The sequence below is a fragment of the Dermacentor albipictus genome, chromosome 1, assembly GCF_038994185.2.
Source record: "Dermacentor albipictus isolate Rhodes 1998 colony chromosome 1, USDA_Dalb.pri_finalv2, whole genome shotgun sequence".
Taxonomy (NCBI): Eukaryota; Metazoa; Arthropoda; class Arachnida; order Ixodida; family Ixodidae; genus Dermacentor; species Dermacentor albipictus.
Window position 1 is genome coordinate 232,797,823 of NC_091821.1, and position 22,995 is coordinate 232,820,817.

Genomic DNA, 22,995 nt, shown 5'->3' on the forward strand with positions numbered 1-22,995 from the left:
GCAACACAACAAAGGCAGATAGCTTTGCATTGCACTGTCCCACTGCAGATTATAGCAATGGCGATTGGAGCAAAACTAAAACTGCCAAAAATACTTGTAGACTAGTTTGCCAGTCAACAGAATGCCAATCCGTAGCCTGTACTTCCCATCATTCCCATGACGTTTGAACGATCGCAGCGCCAGATTTCCCTCTAGTTATACTAATATGAAACTCTATGTATGGAACGTTTTCCAGCCGCGAGATCCCATGTAAACAAGGAAAGGCGTGAGGCTTGCACTATCGAAAATGATAGCCGCCCACCACATCAGCTTCTTTGCAATATTCGCCCGCCTGTCTCTTGCGGAAACGCGCTGTTACACATGATATGCAGTTCAGTGCGTTGCCATTGTGATGCGTGTGCTTTTGATTTCCAAAGCATAGAATGAAGCGTGGGTGTCTAATAATACTATACCAACTGCAACTTTAAACAATAATTATGTTGCAATAACAGTTGACTCACATACTCTAATCTCGCAGAATACATCCGAAGTACCAAGATCTCACCGCCAGGCCTCGCCACTTACTGGTTTTTAGACTTTCTTTGCCAATTTAAAATTATAATTCCTACTTAAATCGCGAAAAGTGTGCTGGATTTCTTCACTGTAAATCATAGGAATTTCATTCCTAGCAAGGTCTCACAATACGTTCTGTCCAGTTGTCAGTCTCTTTAAAATCCTACGTAGTAATAGGAAAACAAAACTTGTGCCTTGGGCCTTGGAGTCCCACCAGCTCAACGTGCATCAGCGTCTCATGCCTCGTGCTACGGTGATTCGCGCAACGCTTTGCCTTACTTTAAAGTCACCTATAGTTGTGTCTGTCAATTTTTTTAGCTACTTCGAATTGTATGTTTTCCTGGTTAGTATGTTTTTTTTTTAGTTTTTTTTTACCAAAACGTATGAACGAGGTTCTACTGTATTTGCACTGGTTAATGTAGGAAATTGTTACTGATTGTCATGAATTATTTAATATTCTCTAATTAACCTGTAACTAATTCTCTAAGGGGAGAGCTTGCGGTTGCAGAATTGAGGCTTATCAATGCTAAAGCAATGCACAATAACAAAATATTTGACCTCAAAATCTGCCACAAAATAATTTGTTCTACATATCTGTTTTACAAAGCAAAAGAGAGGCACTGTTGATAAATTATGCATGAAGCATCAGTCCATTTGCTGCACTTACTTACTTGGTTTTTGCAAAGGCGCATAGACAACATAATACCCCTGACACACGGGCACTCTAAAGTCCTTTAGGTAAGGGGACATCTACCGGAAAGGCGTTCAAGTGCAGTGACACACGACAAAGGAGTATCTCCTATACGGCAAAGTTCCTTTTCGGGAAAGGAGATCTCGCAACTACTTTTCGAGCGGAAAAGGAGTTACTCTCGCACACAGCGTGCACAACTCGTCAATAGAAGGAAACCTGCCACACAACTACGGTGCCCATAGGTATTTTTTTACCTTGCGTAAATGTTTTAATTGTTAGCGGTAATACAATTTGTCGAATAGTGAAGATTTCCTCTAGCTATACTCTCAAACGCTCGCTTAACGTTGCTAGTGCCGCCATGTTGAATTCCGGCAGTGTCGTCGTCGTTTGCTGCGCGCATGTGGTGTGTTCACGTCGCGAGATGGAGACTGCACAATCGGCGCCCCCAGGAAATACCCAGAGGAAACCACAGTTGTTGGAATAACATATTGAATAAAACGCGTTACGCCTGCGCGCTCAAAGGAAGGGACGACAAAGACGTGAAAAAGGACGACAGAAACGTGGGCATCACCAGAATAAACAGCACGCACAGCAAAACACTGGCTGCACATAGTTGCTGGACCAAGTTAAATGGCTGCTAACAACGCAAAAACGTGAATAAAATAAACGACTATAAGCATTATTAGCTATCAACAATGACAAAAATATATTTTTAGGTTCTACAGCAGCTAAGTGTAATTAAATACGCAGCTTTTTAAGAATGTTTTCTCTCTTGTGGCTTTAACAGCCAGCGCCATTTTTCTTGCGGTGTTCATCTGAGGAACTACCTAAAGAAGTTCAGTGCGGTGCCGTGTGTCATCGGCGCAACTCCTTTCCGCAAAGGGTCCTTCAGAGTAGCAAAAGGGGTTTACTGGAAAGGACTTTAGTTTTGCCCGTGTGTCAGGGGTATAAGTGAACCTCAGTAAAGATGGAGGAAGGAAAAAAAAAAAAACTGGGAGGCCCTACCCCTCTGCGCTCTAGGAGAAAAGTCTGGAGAAAGTCAAGTAGCATTTTTCTGCTGTAGCGGCCATGTTGTTGAGGCACAATGGCGGTTTTCTTATGGTGGTGTGTGTTCATGCGTGTGCTGCCCCGTAGTTCTCGTACCGTGGCATGTGTGCAGGATTGCGATAGTCTTGGTGTTTTTTTCCTCTGTGTTATCTGGACCATGCTCACCCAGCTGTTGTGGCCCCACACGGAACTGGAAGGAATTAGCGTGAAACGAGCACACATGCAACACCAAATGCCACATACCACGCCACGGATGAAGGACGATCTGGGAATATGTTTCCCTTGTTTGGTGGATTCATGCTAATGTGTCATCACAGACTGAAACCACTATGCTTCAGAACATGTGCAATAAACGCCTTGCAGGTCAATAACAGCTCCAACATTTCTGCTTTTCACAGCAGACGATACATTTGTGGCATGTAAAACAGCCATGTGGAAGAATGAGAAAGAAATGGCTACTGTGAATAATTAAGGGATGAGCCCTCCTTACCACAGATGTCTTATCTGTGTGCTTTAGGGGCAGAGGGAAGTTAAGGCTGGCAGATGCAATGCAAGAGTGAACGTGCCTCAGCAGAAGAACGCACACCTGCATAGTCATCAAATGTCTGATGGTCGCACATAGGCCTGGTCAGCGCACTAGCCGCACACATACGCGCTTACTGTTCGGCACCGCAGAACTTCCTTTAAGTGAAGGTTCACTTACTGTGAGAACAATGTACCTGAGGTCGCAGTCGGTGTACTTAGACGCGTAATGATGTTCTCCTCTGCTGCCCTCTTCATCGGCACAACATGGCTGGTCACATCTCCGCAGTGCATGGCTACTTGAAACTTGTTCAATAAAGCAAAACGATTCCTATAATGCCACGACCAGCATGCATGTTTGTTCTCATAAACTGCAGATGGGCTAGCCATAGGTCGTGATATGCGTAAAGTGTGCTGTCCATCATCGCCTGTGCAGTCTTGCAGTGCAATAGAATGCACAGATTTATTTTCGGAAAAGCCGGCAAAAGCAACGGAGGACCGGCTCACAGCCTAACTTGCAGAGTTCATTATAAACTCATTTCAGTGCTAGAGCACAATACTCGAATGCAATTACTTGGGCAACGGTATCACAATGGTATATACAGTGATTGAATCTGTTGGTTGGATCACTATAGCGTGCACACGTTTGCACAGCCCGGTGTAGTTGTGCACCCAAGGCGAGAAAAGTAAAGAGAGGAGAATCTGCCCCGACAAGATGGCGGAGTAACGCCAAGTTCCGGCATCACTGAGCTTCACAAAGATGGATGTCAGAGCTCTCCTTTGCTTCCATGTCAATAAACAATGAAAAGAATGAACGTCCATTCTCATTGAAGTTCCCATGCCCTTATATAAGAAAAATTTGTATTCCCATAATGGTTGAACAATTGTGGTTTGAGACTGCCTTGTGGTACTATTTGTTTTGAACTTTGTGTCAGTGTTTTACAATTCTTTTTTCCTTCACTTTTAATTCTTTCCAGGCTCATGAAGTATTGGCCCTGGAAATCTTGACACTCCTCCTTGGAAACCCAACCGATGACTCAGTGGAAGTGGCCGTTGCATTTCTAAAGGAATGTGGCATGAAACTGACTGAGCTTACACCAAAAGGAATCCATGGTTAGCTATTGAACTCTAGAAAATATTAAGGGGCCCTCACCATGTTTGGGCATTGCAAAAAGACAAATCTGATGCGACGATCACAATGGTGACAATCATGCCTGTAAAGTATTACACCAAATGTGCAGTGAAAACAACTGAAAATTAAAACATACGTCTGCATCTTCAGAGGACTCTGCCTGCCAGCAGAGGTTATGTCACGCACATGGCACTTCCATGTCACCTGCATAGATCCTGCAGTGCACAAGTAGCCAGCATAACTGCAAATAATTTCGGGATTCCCATGAAACCTAGAGCTCACAAAACTACTACTATAAATGTGCCTGTAGTGAACAAAGAAGGGAGGATAAATAAGGTGGTTGGGGGAGGCAGGGGTAATGACGTAAATTTCTCATGGGCCCTCTGCTCTGATATGAGGGAAGGCCACTTGTGGATACTGGTTGAGGCAATAGCCTCTACTGCTGGGTGAGTGGCTCACCTTGCACCGTCACCTCACAACATTTAATTTCATTCTATCTCAAATTCTTGCCATGGTGTGCTCCCTTAGGTGATGCCTTCACACCATCACCGTGTTAGTGTGGATAGGCAATCGGCTGCACACACTTAAATATACACGGCAGGCACTTCACCGTGAGCGACTTGGGCTGTTTGTGTGTGTGTGTGTGTGTGTGGGATGAAACGCACTGACTGCAGTGAATTGATAATACAGTCGAACCTCAGTATATCGAACAGTGTGGTGATCGCGAATAGTTTGATATAGCCAGAATTCTATATATCAAATCGCATAAAAAACTTTTCAGAAACTTCTGCCAACCAATGACTGAACCAAGGGCGCAATCGGGGATCATTGTTCGGAGCGTGTGTTCGGTTGCGCCACGCTCAGTTGGCCTAGGCCGTGCCGACTTTGTCAGCCGCGCAAAGTCGGAGCGACCTAAGGCAAATGCGCGCTCCGAACAACAAACCCTGATCGCGCCCCTATCGTGCCGCAGGCAATATGCAATTGAAGCTTCACACAAAGTATATATTTATTTGGCTGAAAGTACTGCAGCAGTGTAGCCTGCTTCTTATTGGCAGCCACAAGCTTAAACATGGAGTCCTCAACATAGTCTAAACAATCCACAAGCGATAAGCCGGTGCCACAGTAGTGGCCTAGAAGGGCCAAAGCAGCTTACAGCACCAGTTGAAGTCGGGAGTGAGGCAACATCTACGCTTGCGGGATCAACCTTGGCAGTGTCTTTGTTTGTCCGGTACTTCTGCTGCGATCTCCAAGTCCGCCAATCGAAGCATTTTGAAACACTGTCAATAACAAAGTATTAAGTGGCGTCTGCCAAAGCGTCTATGAGTGAGCCCAGTGAGCGCACGCTGTCGCGCGTCTTTGTGGACGCAAACCGCCAGTCCTCATGAGGCGCGGCAGGCGCAAAGCGCAGCACCAAGGAGGAGTCAGTGCGGCAAATGTAATGCGTCGTTGACATTGTCCAGAGGAGGCATTGCATTGTCGAACTAGCCAAGCTGCCACGTGCGTATGCCACTTTGTTCAAATGGCACCCTCGGCGCGATCTCAATGGTCAGGAACACCCATCACGCCACTGCTGTCTTCGAGGCTGTTGCGGGAAAGCTCACCACCTGTCGACAGAGCGCACGTGGTCTGGGGTGGCGGAGTACGATATATACATTTTACATGCGATCCCTTTCAATATAAATTAAAAATGCGTGCGATTTTCAAAGTGATATAGAAAGTGTTCGATATACACAATAATTCGATATATCTGTGTTCGATATATTGAGGTTTGACTGTAGTATTTCTGTCCAGTGCCACCTTGAGCACATATGTGGCTAGCTGCGTAACATCTAAGCTACAGGCATGCAAATATATACAGTAGAACCTCGATTTAACGAAGTTGTACTTGCAGCAAAAAAATTTCATCAAATAGCGAATTTTGTTGATTCGACATTTTAAAGTTTCAGCAGTAAAAATAATTTCACAAATGCCCAGAACATTTCTGGTGGACAGTATCTTGTCAGTAATCACTTACTAACAAATCGCAAGAACGTCGGGCCATAATAGCGTGGTTATGAGCACCAGCACACTTGGTGCAGATCGTTTCGAGAGCAACGCATCCACGTGGCTCATAGCACTTGAGATTAGCGTTTTGCGTTGTGTGGTGCCGTAAAGTTTGGATGCCATGGCTAACCACGTTTAGTGTACGCAACTGGGCATTACGTCCTGAGATTAAAAACAGAAGTGCTGAAAGATACGTATATTCGTTCTGCGAAAAAGAAGAGGGCACTATTTTGCCTGATAGACGAACCATCGATTGCGATAGCAAATATGTAGACAGCTATACAAAATAAGGTTATGTTCTATAGAGACTTGCAAACATTAGCTTACTGTCTAAATTAACAAGTATGGTGTCGGCGCGCGCAGGCAAACATGAACACATCACACTTGATGACCGCAGACACTCGCTGTCAAAATGGTGGTGTTAGGAAGTGCAGCAGCAGCAAGCGAGCGAGGTGACCTTCATGCTCTGTATCGCTTCAACACAAACTGAGCAGCGAGAGCGCAGCATGCCCAAAGGTATGAGCTGCCATTGCACCCAGACACAGCCCGCTAAGCAGGTGGTTTTCAAGATAAGGGGCGCACGGCCATGCAGTGCACAGTTGCTGCCAGAGTACAACGCCCCCCCCCCCCGGCGTCATGCGTTCGACGGAAGATGACATGTTTATTTATTATTATTATCTCCAAGATATGCCACGTGGCCAGCATATGGACATTCATGTGTCACTGCAGCGATGGTAGAGAGAGAGAGAGTGATTGTGAAGAGGAAGAAGCACTATTTTCTGCAGCTCTTTAGGGACCACGACTCAGTGCCTTGGGGAAGGGGAGGGGGTCATAAAGACGAAGGAAAAAAGAGAAGAGAGAGAAGGGCGAGGCGATTGCAAAGCTCTTTACCATTAGGTACCACTGTCAGTCGTCGCTATGCGGTGCATTCACAATTTACACGACAGCTCCTTGTCCTCCAGGAATGTAAGAAGGTTCCTAAAGACTGAGTCGTGGTGCCGACCGGGAAACAGCAGCTGGGATGCCGACACCGCTGGGAGTCCGAGGCATCGGAGTGAGATGTGGGGAGAAGCCCTCTCTTTGGAGAAGGCGAGACAGGAACAAAGTAGCTGGTCGATTGTTTTGTCCTCGCCGCACGCTGAGCAGGCTGGGGATGAAGCCAGGCCTTTGCTGTATCTCCGGGATGCCGTCCAAAAGCAGCCAATCCAGAGCTGCAGCAAGAGAGACCTCTCCTGCCTTGTAAGGCCGCGTTCATGAAGCAGACGGGGAGGGCGACCGCTGGCAACGCCCCAATCCAGGTGGAAGACCGTTATAGCGATGCTGGCTGGTACAGTGGCATGGTGTGCTGCCTTTGCCAGGGCGTCAGCCTCCTCGTTGCCCTGGACGTCGACATGAGAGTGGAGCCACTGCAGCGACAGCTACAAGCCACCAGAAACAAGAGTGCAAAGCTCTTCCACCAGCAGGGCTACGCCAAGGTCGCCGGTCTCGGGCCGATGAAGAGCTAGGAGTGCCGCTCGCAAGTCACAGAAGATCATAACCGGAGAATCTGGGGGGTCCTTCGCTAGCATGTCCGCAGCCAGATGGAGGCCAGCCACCTCAGCAGCGGTAGAGCTTGCCGCAAAAGGCAGCTGGCACACTCCCAAGCGCTGAAGGGCAGGGATCGCGTAGCAGGCAGTGACAGACCTGGAGTCTGCATGGACCGATTCGTCCGTGTAGACGTGGAGATGTTCGTCCAGGTGGTCCTTCAATAGGAACACCGATGCCAGGTACAATGCGCAGAATGGGGATCGCCTTTTCATGAGGCCTTCCTGCGTAGTAGAGACCTCCAATGGCTGATGGTGCGGAGGAGATGGGGTGGGATGGCTAGCGTTGGAGGACGGGCTACAACATCCTCATATAGCTGACACAAGCTGCCCATGCGTGAGTGAGGTCGGCTCCGCAACCTTGAAAGCAGAGGCGTGCTACCCGGAGCGCGATGTAGTCTATCAATGTGATGGAGGCCATGCTGTAGGAGCAGCAGGGACAGCGGACAAGTCTAGGCCTCGGCTAGGGTGGCAGCAATGTGCAAGGTCCCTGACAAGCCAAGAATCATCTGGATGGCTTTCCGGTGCTGCAGCTCCAGGCGCTCTACGCGAACCCATGGGAGGGTCACGAGAGGGAGTGCTTAAAGAAGCCTTCACGTAGCTGCGGCGGTGTATAGACAGATATCCCACTGTGGTGTGCATCCTCTGCCACAGATTAGCAGACGGCCAACTGCCTTATGCAGTTGAACGATGAGTGCCTTGGCAGCTGGCGACCGTGAGAGCTGGTGAACAATCTGCAGGCCCAAGTAGGTAACAACCTGCTTCCATGGTATCCGGTTGCCGCCCAGTACCATCGAGACTATTCGTCTGTATATGCCCATGCTGGGGTGGACGAGAAGGGCCTCCATTTTTGAGGACGATACGGAGAGGCCCACTGTCTGCATTCGTGTAGTGCTACAACCAGTTGTGTAAAACGGAAAGGCAGTTAACAGAATGCCGACCAAAATGGTGTTGTCGAATGGCTTAGGTTCAGCAACACCATTTTGGTTGGTTAATTCCTTTGACGATAGCATTCTTGTAGGCGTTCTGCTGTCTTTCTAATATGAATCTACTGCCCAAAGAGACAAGATGTCATCCACTCATTTGATTTCATGCTGTGTAAAACAGGTTTAAATGCTTTCTGTGATGTGCTGGAAAGACAAAGCAGCAATAAAATTTAAATGCTTGTAGCAAACAGAGGGTGCACAATAATCATTCATCGTTTGCTCACTACATGCAGTCACCAATTTTATTAAGCGCAAAGACTACAGCACAAGGACAAGTGTGCAAGGCCAGTATTTGTGACTGCTATAACCGTGGAACAGTCTTTAGAGGATATACACACTGTACACACACATTTAAACACATAGCGGCTAGCAAATAATGCGAGTGGCAGTCTGCTTATTGTGGTTCGCCTGGTTCCTTCCAAGTGATGATGATTCTGCTTGATCTCGCAGGCACTAGCAAAAAATTTCTATAGGACCTTTAATGGGTGTGGAAATGTCGACAACTATGCCCATGCATAGTCAGGTTATGCATAGATCTAGGTGTAGTAGATGTAACTGCAATATAACAAAATTCTCTATATAACGAAGTATTTGACTTTTTATAACTTCTTGTCCATTGAACACCATGTATTTAGAACCTCAATATAATGAAGTGTGTTTGTATGCGATTTCAATATAACGAAATTTCACTGCCGGCAAAGGAATGCCGAGACAATAAATGGAAACTTCCTTAGATGCAGGCGGTCAAATGATTGAATTACAAGTGCCGCTTGCAAATGCACCTTTCAAATCATGCTCCACGCAACAAGAGTGACCACAGAAGTGTAGCTGCATCATGTTCCGTATAAAGTCCAAGTGTGATAAGATCCTATCGTGCCCCACGCACTGTGTGCTTTAGGTGCGAGTAAAAGTTAGCGAGGGTGAGACAAGAAAGATGGTGGCTTCACAAGTGCCGCCTTCCCGCGTGAGCAAAGGCAAAGAGGGTAAGGAGAGCGAGCTCCTGGTAACGCGATCACGCAAAGTAGCTCACAGGGAGGGTGGGGGATAAGGTGGCACGTGTCTCGGCTGCGGTTGATCATGTCTGTAAGCGAGGCTGAGTGCATACGCAGCCACACACCCTGCTTTAGAGCTAATCTGCTGCTTGTGCAAAGAGTGGGCATGCCGAGAGTGTGTGTCACTTTGTGAGCTGTGTTCCCGCGCGTTTAGTATTGGAGGTTCCGTAATCTCGAGTTTCGATACCCCATATGAGTGAGAGCCGTATGAAGCATTCGCTCCCCGCTGCGGGCGCTTTTCCTAATAGAATCATCCCAGTGCGGGCGATGCTATCCAGCCATGGGGGTGGAGAGCATGCGAAAGCGTGACTGGGTCCATTTAATTCTTACTCCAATGTGAAGATATTGTCGACATACGTGGCATGAAACCGTATCATTCGTCGTCGACTCCTAAATTTATCAAAATGAATTGTTTTCTCATTCAAATTTGCTTTTTTCTATTTCCCGATAATTTAGAAAATTCTGCAGTACCTTTCCGTGTAAGGAACATAGATCAGTGACTGTACTTATTTGTATAAGGTCTAATTTCAATATAACGAAGCAAATTGCCGATTTTACCGACTGCATTATATCCAAGTTTAACTGTACTAGTAACTTAATGCTAAAAAGTATTAAAGTAGAATCTTGTTCATGCGTTTTAGAATAAAACATGCGATAAAACTTACTAAACGGGAAAATGTACAATCCGAATTTAATTTCAAATTTGGCAGGCGAGCTTTGCTCGTCTGCCAAATTAGACTTTACATATTGCAAAGCGTTGCGCAAATGATTGCAGCAGGAGATGCCGCACGCTGCCGAGCTGGTGGTAACTGAGCAGCCCGAGACACACATGGTTGTTTTGCGGCTACCACTAGCTTATGTTTGAGCTCGTCATATCTGATCTCGGTCAGCAGCTTCTTCAGGCAGGCATTTTGGCAGGAAGCTGTGATGTTCCCTCTTGGCCAACAGGTTTGAATGACCGGAGACCTGCTGCGTTGTTTTCCTACTGGCCAGTGTTTTGAGATGACAACGGGAAATTGAAATGAAACCAAGCTGGTGGGTCACACCGGAATACGATACCACCAGAGTGAAACATGGCGGGGGCCGTATTTGGGTTATTGCCTATAAAAACGTGGAGTACGCTTCTAACAGCATTACGCCACATGTGCTATGAAACAGATAGGTATGGTGGCTAGAGAAGTAGGTGTGCCAACTGAGCGTAGGTCACCTCTTCTCCTCATCATGATGCAAAAACAGTGCTGCTTTCTGTAGAATTGTGCTCCTGTGTGCAACGTCCGTCAGTACACAGCGTAGACAAAGAGAGGAGTGTTTGAAGATATCACTGCCGCTGATTTCAGCTGTGATGTATGCTTCAAATACTGTTCTGAGCAGTGCAAGTAAAGCTGGATGGAAAATTTTGCGTTTATCAGAAAAACATGGAATGCTGTGGAATTCCTTTGTATCCTGTGGCAAATAAATTCTGCGGAATCCCGCAAGGTCAAGGAAGTATCATGAGAGGGAAGAATCCCGGACCAGAACAAATTTTTCGTCAACTGTGAAGCTTTCTTTCTGAGAAACCCGTAGGGGTTTCCTTTGTAACTTCGGGCTACATTCGTGTGGACGACAATTTTAGAGCGTCGCTCTTAGGCGTCTGTTCCTGCGGCGAGTGTTGGCGGTGTAACCAAGCAAATGCGGAGCTGGAAAAGAAAGAGGCGAGCCACGAGCAGCGGAGCCAATGAGAGCTGCCCTTTCAGTGGCATGCGCGTGGGAAATGGGTCACTGAAACTCAAGATTATGCAACCTCCAATACTAAGCGCACTGGAAGACAGCTTACATGATGCCACTCAGCCGTGTTTACAACCATGCACAGCCACGAGGGTAGTTTCGTGATATTATGAACGTTAGTCCTAAATGATTGCATTTTCCAAGAAGGTATTAACCAGTAAAAAAAAAGAAATGTATCTGTATTTGGTCATTTTTTTCGGTTTTGATCATAAACCCTGGCACCGGTAAATTGTATAAGTAGGATTGTGTCAATGAGGTTTGACTGTATTTGGTGCTTTCTACTGTAGCAAACAATTGTCCTTATCATAGAGGAGTAACTGTTAGCTGTACAGTATTATAACAGCTGCACCATTGTTCTATTTTGTATGTGCATTGTTAGCATTCTGTACATAATATACAAGCTGGCCTTATAAGGCATGCTGCATAGCTGTAGTAATGTATGCGAAATAAGATATTTGCTATCTTATTAGTGGTATGTTGCTGTAAAACTCATCCATTCACCTTCATCTTGTTACACCTGTCGTCTGTACTCTATATGTGTAAAGTGACACCATTATAAAGAAATAATGGAATGCTGGATTAAATTCAACATGTTGCGATTTGATAAGGGTAGCATACTGTGTACTGATATGACACTTCATTTTGCAGCCATATTTGAACGCTTGAGAAGCATTCTTCATGAGGCAAATTTGGACAAACGAGTGCAGTACATGATTGAAGTCATGTTTGCTATACGCAAAGATGGATTTACTGTAAGTATCAACTTATCAAGTGTGTGTGTGTGTGTGTGTTGCATATTGCAAAAACAAAAATTAGTACCTGGACTCTCTTCGAGCAGTACTATGTGCATTAGCTGTCTTGTAGAATGTTAATCAGCAGATCTTTTTATTAATCAAGCTGTTGGCACTTGTATCATTACTGTTTTCCAACTAGGCTCATCCCAGTGTTGTAAAGGAGCTTGAATTGGTTGAAGAAGAAAGCCAGTATACTCACTTGCTGGCTTTAGATGACACATTGGACGGGGAGGATATGTTGAGTATGTGTGCATCCTATTACTTTTTTTTTTAATAATATGAAAACATGTAATATGTTTATGCCATTATCTTTCTCCCCTTTTCTTTCTATTTTTAGATGTATTCAAGTTTGATCCGGAGTTTGCTGAAAATGAAGAGAGATACGCTGAGATTGCAAAAGGTGGGCTATATCGTCTGCAAGAGTATGCTTGTGCTTTGCTTGCTAATCATTTTTCTTTTGCAGATATACTGGGCAGTGATGATGAAGGTGATGGATCAGGAGGTGATGATTCTGATGATGAGGAGGAAGAGGACGATCAAGGTGAGCTTAGAGTGCTGATGATGCTGTTGCAACTGCAATTTTCGGTAGACAGTTCCACTTTCTAGAGCAGCTTCGCTGCACTTGAGTAGTGAAAAGTTACAACTGTGCACTTTAATCAAAATTTGTTTCATTTTATATTGATCAATGACTTGGACTGCATGCACTGAATCTTTACTCCTACAGTAGAACTTTGTTGATATGTTTCTTGGGGTAGTATTGAAAAAGTCATGATCTGGGACAAAGTAAGATTCGATAAAGCTTGCGGCAGTGCGACACAAGAACCAGGAAGCCAATAAACTATTGAAAACCCACTAAATAAAGCTAGTTTATCATTGCCTGGAAGTTAGATTTAATCTTGAGCACTTCATTGGCGCTATTGTAGCTGGGGAACACGATATCTGGCACTTGGACCAACTTTTGGAGCCCTCGCAGCCCTTTTACAGATTTTGTAGTACAGTACCATGTATAATTAGGGTTCTTTGTTATTGGGTTTTCTATATATATATTGAAATTTGGGGGGTAAAATTTGCGTGGTATTTTTAGAAGGCATAACTGGGGTGAGATCTGGAGCATTTTTTCCCCCTCTCATTTGTGAGGAAAATTGGGCAGAAATTGGGGGTTTTTCTGTCAAGCAGCCCAAATTTGGGATTTTCCAGTAACTAACAAACTCATAACATATGCAATGTTCTTTGTTTGAACACAAACATTTTATCAGAGGATTGCGTGACGGAGATGTCACGGGCCCCACCTTCTTCTACTTCTTTTTTTTTTCTCCCTCTCTCTCATGTGAGCGCGTATATTTGCGTAGTTGCGCACTTCCAGTGACGATCTCGAGCATGTGGTGTTGCATTTGTCTCATTTTGCGCAGTGCACAATTTTGCGTGCTCTGCATGCAAACACCTGATCAGCGGTATAGGTTAGTGTCGCGAGCACCGAGACAGACGCAAGCGGATCAGAGAGAACGATCGCGCGTTGGGCCTCTTAGTATTCATGGTATGCTTGCCCTTGTAACGTCTCTGTATTGCAGCGAAGTTGACTTTCAGCATTGCGCATTGCTTCAGACCCATGCTGTTCTTCCCATGCTTTGACACCATCAGTTGGCACTATTGCCAACAGCGGCAAATCATTTACTTGAAAAACACCGCATCGAACAGCAGGAACCTTAAAAGTGAACATCAAAGCAGCTAGGCCTATTGAAAGTATGAAACGAGTTCTAGGCTGCCAGGGGATCGGCGTGTGAGAGCGCTGTCAAGGCTGCAGGGTAATCAAAATACTTGCAGTGGTGACTTCAGTTAAGGTGGCGGTCCTACTCTAGCATCACGCTCTGCATTTTAGGCAGTGTTCGCAGACCAACTGTGCTTTCAGCATGCATTAGGCTATATTCCATTAGAAAGCTTACTTTCTGCACTTTCGTGTGACACCTCGCAGGAATCAACGCTTCCTGCTAGGTGTAACGCGATTCATTTGTACGATTCATTGGTGTAACGCGATTAGAAATTCATATAGGTCTCAATAAAAATGAATGGGCAATACAGTAAAAGAAATGAATACTGTTTTTCATTTTCTATGCAGAACCACAATTTTTAATTGGTATATTATAATTGTACTTATCATGTATGCAAAGGTGTTCTATGTTCTGATAATTTATTCATAAGTTATTACATTAAATTGGCAATTTATGGCTACACTTGGTCACACGTATCTGAAGCAGGGATAATGCTATTCAAGTTGAAACTGAAATTTTCATTAATCAAGCAGCAAGCCATTTTCTCCAGTGTACATGCTAATTCACTACAAGTGTTGTCCATTAGTAGAGCCATACAGTGTCCTGTTGTTACTATCACTTGCAGCTTTTACTAAACAGTGCTTGAAACAAAAGATTTTGAGTTGAAAATAAATTTCACAGCTGTTTTTTGGCAGTTCAGGCATTTGTAAAATGTGATGCCACTAAACATAACAAAGCGGGCAGAACACAGATGGATTCTTTGTCCATATTTGAGTGCTTGGCTCAGTCTCGTCACTTTGTCTACCCAACATTCCTTCATGCACATGTGTCTGCAACCATGCCCTCAGCGTAGTCCTAAGGGGGCAGCCCACTCAATTGTGGCTCCTGAAATAAATTTTAAGACGAATCATTCATATGGTGGCAGATTAGCCAGCAAAGCTGTTTAACTGATTAGGTTTCCCATTATAAATCATACATTCATACACATGTGTACATCGATGTGTAATTTTTATTTATCTTATTTCGAAACGGTCGTGATCACAGCTTGTTCTTCTGCCGTGTTCACAATGCATGGTCTTCCCATTTTTGTTGGAGTTGCAATCGCTGCAATGGTCTACCTCTGCAATGCACAATCCGGTTCTTACTCACCGTGGCGGCTACCACAGCTCAAATTTCTGTGTTTTCCTGCCACAACTGCTGTGCCATTGTATTGAGGGCAGATGACGGCAGACACAGCTAGCAGCAGCGGCAGCCAGCGCGGGTGCGGCGTGCGGTGAAATCTTGTGTCTTTTCTTTCTTCTGTGTCGTACTATCGTTTGTTATCTTTTTTGTTCACTTTATGGATGTTAGCCAGCCCAGATGTCCCCCCCCTCGAGACCACACGTACAGCTCAGTCATACAGGTCTGTCAGGTAAACCATAGAGTTTCATACAAAAATTACTAGAGGGAACTCTGGCGCTGCAGTCGTTGTCCTACCATGGGAATGATGGGAAGTACATGGATTTGTCTGATCTTCGTGCTTATGGATTCAGACGTTCTTGTGGCTTTGTATATTACGTTATATAAATCTTATTGTTGTATATTTCAGCGCAATCTTTATTCTTCGAAGTGCAGAAGACGCCGGGAACGCGTACAATTGCTATTAATTGCAACGATTGAGCTTGTCTATGTGCCAAAATCGAAACGCACCAAGCGTCTCAAAGCACTGGCATGCCCTCGATAAATTCATAAGTGCGTTTCATTCGCTTGTCGATACATGCATCTGTGGCTTAATGGTTTCAATATCAGGCTCCTGTACTAGAGTCCCTGTGTTCGAATCCTGCCATCGGGCAATTTTAATGATGTATATTTAAATATTTATTATGCAATAAACTGTTGAAAATGACGAGTTTACAAAGCCACAAATCCGTTTGAAGCCAAAAAGGACGAAGTTTAGGCAAATCCATGTACTTCCCATAATTCCCATGCTGGGACAACCGCTCCCATTTTAGCTCACGTAGACACTAGCGCCATAGTTCCCTTTAGTAATTTTGTAGGAAACTCTATGAGGTAAACAGCTTCGCTGTAAAAGAGAATGAAAGAAAGGAAGGAAGTGCTGGGCCTGGCTGTCACCTGAACTGCTGGAACTGCAGCCAAAAGGAAAGAAGTTTAAGGGAAAGTAAATTACGTGTAGAACAAAAAGAGAGACTTTTTGGTCAACTGTTCACTATAATGACTAATGGCGCCCTCAATTACCTCGTGACTTTTCGCATCCTTTGCATGGTACATCATGAGTACAAGCCAGCTAGCCAGCAGGTCAGGCTATTGTGCCCTTGTGCCTAGGAGCGATTGCGGATAAAGTAAGATTCGAGAAATTTGCTGGGTGGCCACTTTTTTCACGGGTGACTGTGGAAGAGATTTTGAAGTGCACAGACAACTTGCCCTCATCTCCTCCTAGCTCCCAGGCTCGTGTACGCTGATATCTGGAAAGTGCAGACCTGGCTGCGACTCGCGCTTCTCCTTTTGCGACAAGCGTCTGCAGGAGAGAGAGACAAAAGAAAATTGTATTGTACAAAGTGGTTTAGTTTCAGATTCTTTTTGTCTATAAATAAGTTGCTTTTTCCACAATCAGTTGCGTGCTGACATAGATGCCACGTTTACTTGCAGCTCCTGCGATTGTACGATAGTTTCCTCAACAGTTCTGTGGTTTTCTTTGTCATTTAAAAAGAAACTATGGGTTGGAGAGTTTTTCTTTATGCATCACAGAAAAGGTAGTTTGGCTTTTATGCCGTCGGTGGGAAATTTCTTTTAGGATTCAGCCATGAACATGGTTTCATAGACAGTGACGTGCATCTAAATGTGGATAGTGTCCCGTCGACTAGTGCCCTGTGGCATGAGTACAACTCATGTGTTCCTCTTTTTTTTTTTTGTCCTTTTTGAGAATAAAATAGGAAATTTGATGCGTGTCAGTGCTCTTCTTAACTCTAGTCAGTGAGAAGAGGAATCATTCCCATCTAATTGTTGAAATAATTGTACAAATGGGTCTACGGGCAAGCTTTCTTTCTTTTTCTTTTCTGTATGTGTTGGAAAGCAGTTTACAAGGCAGTCGATATTCGAGTCAGGCAAATTGCTTATTGGACCTACTGAGCATTCATTGTAGTGGTAGTGATCCTACTACGTGGTTAAAAAAAAAGCTAAAGGAAAATAGTAAAGAGCGTTTCAAGATATCATGTGGTAGATGTTCAACTTGTCACCTCGTTTAAAACAAGCAGAGCTCGTGAGAACGCACTGACAGGAGTGAGGGAATTCCTATGTGATGCTCTAGTTCCCATGATCAGCTCACTCTAGATGTCAGAGTACTATTAGTGAGCACATAACAAAAACATAGTTTTAATTTTCATCTGCAATAATGGAGCACTTTTTCACACTGTTTTTTGTGTGCATGAGTGCGTGCTTGTGCTTGCAAAGGTTATATGCAGATGCCCTGTATAAGCACTTAGCAGATTCTTGTTCTAGCAATTGATTCCTCATGCTGTTCAAAGCTGGTCTACATAATAACATTTTACTCCGCTTTTACAGAAGTTTTCAACAGTTTGAATGGCGAACATTTCACCGTTCAAACTGTTGAACACTTCTGTGAGAGTGGAGAAGTTATTGCTCATAAATTTTGCTACTTGTTTAGTCATTGCACATGTTCAGGAAAGGTATATTGAGACGGAAATACTTTCAACCAGAGACTAGCAGAATGAAGCATTGTTCTCATTCAATTTAGCTTCACCTCGAGCATAGCCAGGCACTGCACACCCCTCTACTCTGCAAGGTGTTGGGCGGTGGTAAAGGCTATTGAATGGCAACGATACATTACTTCTTGGTGACCAGGTGTTGGGTGTGGTGACACTGTGATGGCAGGAATTTTTCTGAGTAATTCTCAGAAAGCCATTGGGCTTCCCCTTCTTTCCTGGTTGTGGAGGGAGACTGTATACGAGGAAGAAACACAGTCTGTAGATGTGAGTTTTTCCTTGAAAAACAGCCTTGCGTGGTAACCAACTTATTAATTTTAGCAAATAGGTTTTACTTGATATGCGGCGCAGTGAAAAGTCAAATGCGATGGACACGGAGCCTTTTTCAACCATCGTCGAGATTAAATCACGTAACTCAGCAAGCGAGCACTTTCACACACTTTCTAACCACGCAGTGAGGCATTATGTGCTCGGCAGAATAATATGTTGGGTGAGTTGATGCATAGCTAATTACAAAAAAAAATTTGTATAAAACTAAGAAGGCATGTAAAACACTGAGACTTGAAAGGGACTATTGCAATTGCATGGTGTTCACATATTTGCCTGTGTTGTATGTTGTCTTTTAGTACTATTGCAATAACTGTCATATGGAATACTAATCTAGAAATAGTAAGTTTTTGGCAGTTTCATCACAAAATGTGCACGCTCGTTATGTACACAAGCATATAACATGAAAATCATCGTACAAGTGCGAAAACCTCGGTCCAGTCAAAAAAGGGACCACCTCATGTAACATTCCAGATAAATGGTGAAGTGGCCTGTGGAATCGCGCTCGTAGCGCTATTATTGTGAGAAAATGCAACCACAAAGGCACGATAGAAAATCAAGGTTCTCCAGTGCTGGAGCCTTGTGTTTTCTTCTTCTCTCTCTCTTTTTCATACTTGCCAACTTTCCGCCAACGAAATCCTTCACGTGCCTATCATGTTTGCTTCAAAAGCCTGTTTGCATTGCTCCCATCCAAGTCATTAGCCGAATATGGATGGGAACTGCGGTGTCTGTCATCATGTGTTCCCTCCTTGCGCTTTCCTGAGTGACACCAGTTGAACGTAAAAGACACGATATGATTAGCAACACATTATAAGCGCCCCGCAGGGGCGTCTGCATCAGCAGGCATTTGGTGTGTTGCGACACCACGTACCTGAGCACACCAGGGTTGGACCCTCCCGCGTCTAACCGTGTGCGGCTTAGCAGTGTCTGGGGAAAGGGGGACCCTGGGGGTTGAGCCAGTGCCAGGTGTTTGGACCTTTACGGCCCCTTGGCGGTGACAGCACGCCTCTTTGGCGTCGGCTTCACGTACACGGCACCCCCAGACTGACCCACCGGGGGTAAATTGGTAGTTGCCTTTTCCTATCCTCCTCTCTAATCTTCATCTTTCTCTTACTTTTGATCTTGGCTTCCTTTTACTTCCACTTTTTCCAGGCAGCAAGGGTTACCCTTGTGTGGGATAGTCAACCTTGGTTATAACAGATTTGGTTATAGTAGTGTCATACAGCTGGCATATGCAGGATATGTCTTTTCATGGTCCTGTAGCACCCCTTGTTGGGCTCCATAGTGGGTGGCTGGCGGTGCTGCTGAAATTCCGCACATATGTATGGCAAGTTCTTTTGCCCCACTTCCTGATCGCTCTCACAAATGAGGGCGCACCAAAGAAGTATTTAGGTTCTTTGGCAGTCAGAGTGAAAATTTTCCCAAATTTCATGTCATACACTCCGAGAAAACCGCGAAGTCAGCGAGAATGATCTCTCCTTTCCTGGTTTCGAAATCACTAACTGAAGTTCTAGGCCAAGTCTTTAAAGCTTGCAAACTTGCAAGTGGAGATCACCTTCTTGAACTCCAAGCTAAGAATCAGTATGAAAGGCTGCCGAATCTTGTGTCTTTTGGGGACGTTCCAGTGAATGTGACGCCGCATCTTACTGCGGACACCTGCTCTGGTATCATATCTGATAGTTACCTGATTGATCTGCCAGAGTCTGAACTACTTGAAGGCTGGAGTGACCAGAATGTGATCAGTGTAAAACGAATCAAGATGAGGCGCGATGGTAAAGAAATACAGACTAAGTATCTTATTCTCACATTCAATTCAAGCATTCTTCTCGAGACAATCGAGGCAGGCTATGTGAAGATCATGGTCAGGCCGTATATCCCAAATCCCCTCTGATGCTTTAAATGTCAATGGTTCGGCCGCAGTTCTCAGTACTGCCAAGGCCGACCAACCTGTGCCGTATGTAGCGACCATGAACATCCGTCCAAGTCATGTGAGAACACTCCACACTGTGTGAATTGTGAAGGGGAGCACACCACATACTCGCGGTCCTGCCCATGTTGGAAAAAAGAAAAAGTGGTGGCAATCAAAATCAAAAAGAATTATCCTTCCTGCCAAAGAATATCTTTGCCGAAGTGGCGCTTCAGGGGGCAGCGCTGCTCCGCCTTCCGAGAAGGAGGGGCCATCGACCTCCGGACTGATGGCCTCAAGGGCCTTGACCCTTGAGAAGAGACCTTCTTGACAAACAAATCGCTCACAAAAGCGGGTGTCTAGCACTTCGCAGGAGGCAATGGACACGACGACCAGCCAGACGGCGCCACTAAAGAGCGGCGAGAGTCTCATGATCGCTCCAAAAAAGACAAACCTCACGTCACGGTGCCTGGAAAGGGCCCGTGAGCTAATCTCCGTCTCTTAAACACACAGCACCAAACACATTCATCATGGTGGAAACATAAATACTACAATGGAATGTGTCAGAGGACTTCTTCATAACCTCGACGCCATTATAGAACTACTACACAAACACAATCCAAAGTTGCTGTGTGTTCAAGAGACACATCTGAAACCTACAAACACCAATTTTCTTCTTAATTATAGCATCTTCCAAAAAGACCGAGACGAGGCTAATGTCTCCGGCAGTGTAATCATAGTAGTTGACAATGTGTAGCTTGCCGACACATCACCCATCAGGTGCACCTTGAGGCAGTGTCAGTTTGGGCCATTCTTTTTAATAAATTGGTCATTGTATATTCCATTTATATATCCCCGAACCATCATCTGGAAAAAACAGACTTTTATAACCTCATTGATCAGCTTCCCGAGCATTACATACTCGTGGTACCGCTTTTATCATTGATGTCGCTGAAAAGTTCATTCCTCAAACAAGTGGCACTTCATTCAAAAGACTGGTCCCCAGGTGTAATGGCGATTGCAGAGAGGCATGGAGGAGACAAAATAAAGCTTGGGGCAGACTACGTGAATCTCCTACGGCCGAAAACCTAATAGAATTTAAATAGGTTAAATCCCAGGGAAGAAAGACGCGACAACAGGCAAGGAGGGCAACCTGGCAGAGGTTTCTCTCTGGTATAAATTGGTATACTCAAGAAGGTAAAGTATGGGACAGGCTGAGAAGGCTAAAGGGACAACAAATTCATCCATTGTCCCTAGTGAATGATGGAGCGAAAAACTTGGAAGACAAAGCTGATGCTCGTGGAGAACACTTTCAGCGTGTTTCCAGTTCTAATCATTATTCTGAGGCATTCCTAAAGCATGAACAAGTAACAGAATGCCAGGCTGTCGACTGTAAATGCGGACTGAGCGAACCCTACAACCTGCCTTTTAACATTGGCGACTTGAGAGCCTCCCTGATTGCATGTCGGAGCTCTGCACCTGGACCTGACAGGATCATGTACAACATGATTAAAGACGTCCCTAAAGATACTTAAATGACGCTTCTCACACATTTCAATGCTATATGGGCTGCCGGGCACCTTCCTGCTGCATGGAAAGGGTCGGTTGTCCTTCCGATTCTGAAACAAAACAAAGACACCACATTAGTAACAAGCTACCGCCCACTCGCCCTCACAAGTTGTATATGTAAACTTTTTGGGGAAAAAATGGTAAGCCGTCGCCTTTTACACTTACTTGAGTCAAATAAACTTCTTGATCCATATCAGTGCAGTTTTAGAGAAGGACAGTGTACAACCGACCATCTGGTACGCATTGAAGCAAACATTCGCGACTCCTTCGTACATAAACAATCCTTCCTATCTGTGTTTCTCGATACGGAAAAGGCGTGCGATACAACTTAGCATTTCAGAATCGTGGGCGACCTGTCCGTGCTAGGCATCCATGGCAATATGTTAAAGATTATAGAAAGCCACCTGCACAACCGCACATTCCACTTGAAAATAGGCTATGCACTGTCATGCCCATTTATACAGGAAACTGGTGTACCTCAGGGATGCGCACTTTCTATCGTTAAGATGAACACACTCTGTGCTTCATCATCACCAGCTATTTCTTATTCCATTGACGTAGACGACATACAAATAGGTTTCAAATCCTGCAATTTAATAGTCTGTGAGAGACGAGTACAACAGTGCCTGAACAAAGTCTCTAAGTGGGCGGACGAAAACAGGTTAAAAGTGCACCCCAACAAAAGTTATTGTGTTCTTTTCACCAGGAAGAAAGGGCTTGTTGCAGATCCCTCTGTCCAAATGTATGGGCAACAAATACCTGTGAACAAAGAGCACAAGTTCCTAGGTGTTGTGCTTGACTACAGGCTTACTTTAATTTCACACATAAAATATCTTAAAGCACTATGTCTAAAAACAATGTACTTAACATCCTATCCCGCACAACAGGGACTAGCGGCAGAAAGTGTTTATTGAATCTTTACAGGAGCTTAATTCGATCACAATTGGACTATGCTGCCATGGTATATCACTGTGCTGCCGCGAGTGCACTAAAGATGCTAGATCCTCTCCACAATCTGGGTATCTGTCTGGCCACTGGCGCATTTAAAACAAGAAAAAACAGTCTTTTGTTGCTGAAGTTAGATAACAGCTTCTGAGGGGAGTTGATCGGCAGGACAGCAAGTGAGCAACACTCGCCAGAAGATGCGGGGGCCATTTTGCTTTTGAGGCATGCGTAAAATGTGCGTCGGTCTCAGGTGTGCAAAAAATTGAAAAGGCAAACTGAAAATACAATAAAATACCAGTAGCAGACTGGTGACTGTTACATATCTTTCAAATTAGGTGCTGTAAAGAAACAATGAACTAAACTGCAGGACTATTTCCAGCAGCGACGAAAGAGGCACATTTTGGTTTCGTAGCCTTTGCTTCATAGCCAAGCAAAGTTGTCCGCGGATGTAGTAATAGAGCTGTGGCAGAAGGTGGCAAACGTAATAACCACTCGGTATGACCAATAGCTTAAAATTTCAAATTTCTACAAAGAATATCCATGTTCTGGCACTGTTTGCATTGTAACATTCTTTAGCCAAGGTCCCCTTTATGACAT

At 44.7% G+C, this 22,995-nt stretch overlaps 1 protein-coding gene across 4 annotated transcripts in view; it reads left to right on the forward strand.

Annotated features, from left to right (window-relative positions):
- The window catches only part of ncm (pre-mRNA-splicing factor nucampholin), a 113,537-nt gene that overhangs the window by 49,768 nt on the left and 40,774 nt on the right, over positions 1-22,995 (forward strand). For all 4 annotated transcript variants that reach the window (XM_065425874.1, XM_065425875.1, XM_065425876.2 and 1 more), the window contains 5 exons: positions 3,790-3,925; positions 12,021-12,124; positions 12,306-12,408; positions 12,504-12,566; positions 12,630-12,707. In XM_065425874.1, coding sequence (XP_065281946.1) covers positions 3,790-3,925; positions 12,021-12,124; positions 12,306-12,408; positions 12,504-12,566; positions 12,630-12,707 — 484 coding nt within the window. The remainder of the gene's footprint in view (positions 1-3,789; positions 3,926-12,020; positions 12,125-12,305; positions 12,409-12,503; positions 12,567-12,629; positions 12,708-22,995) is intronic.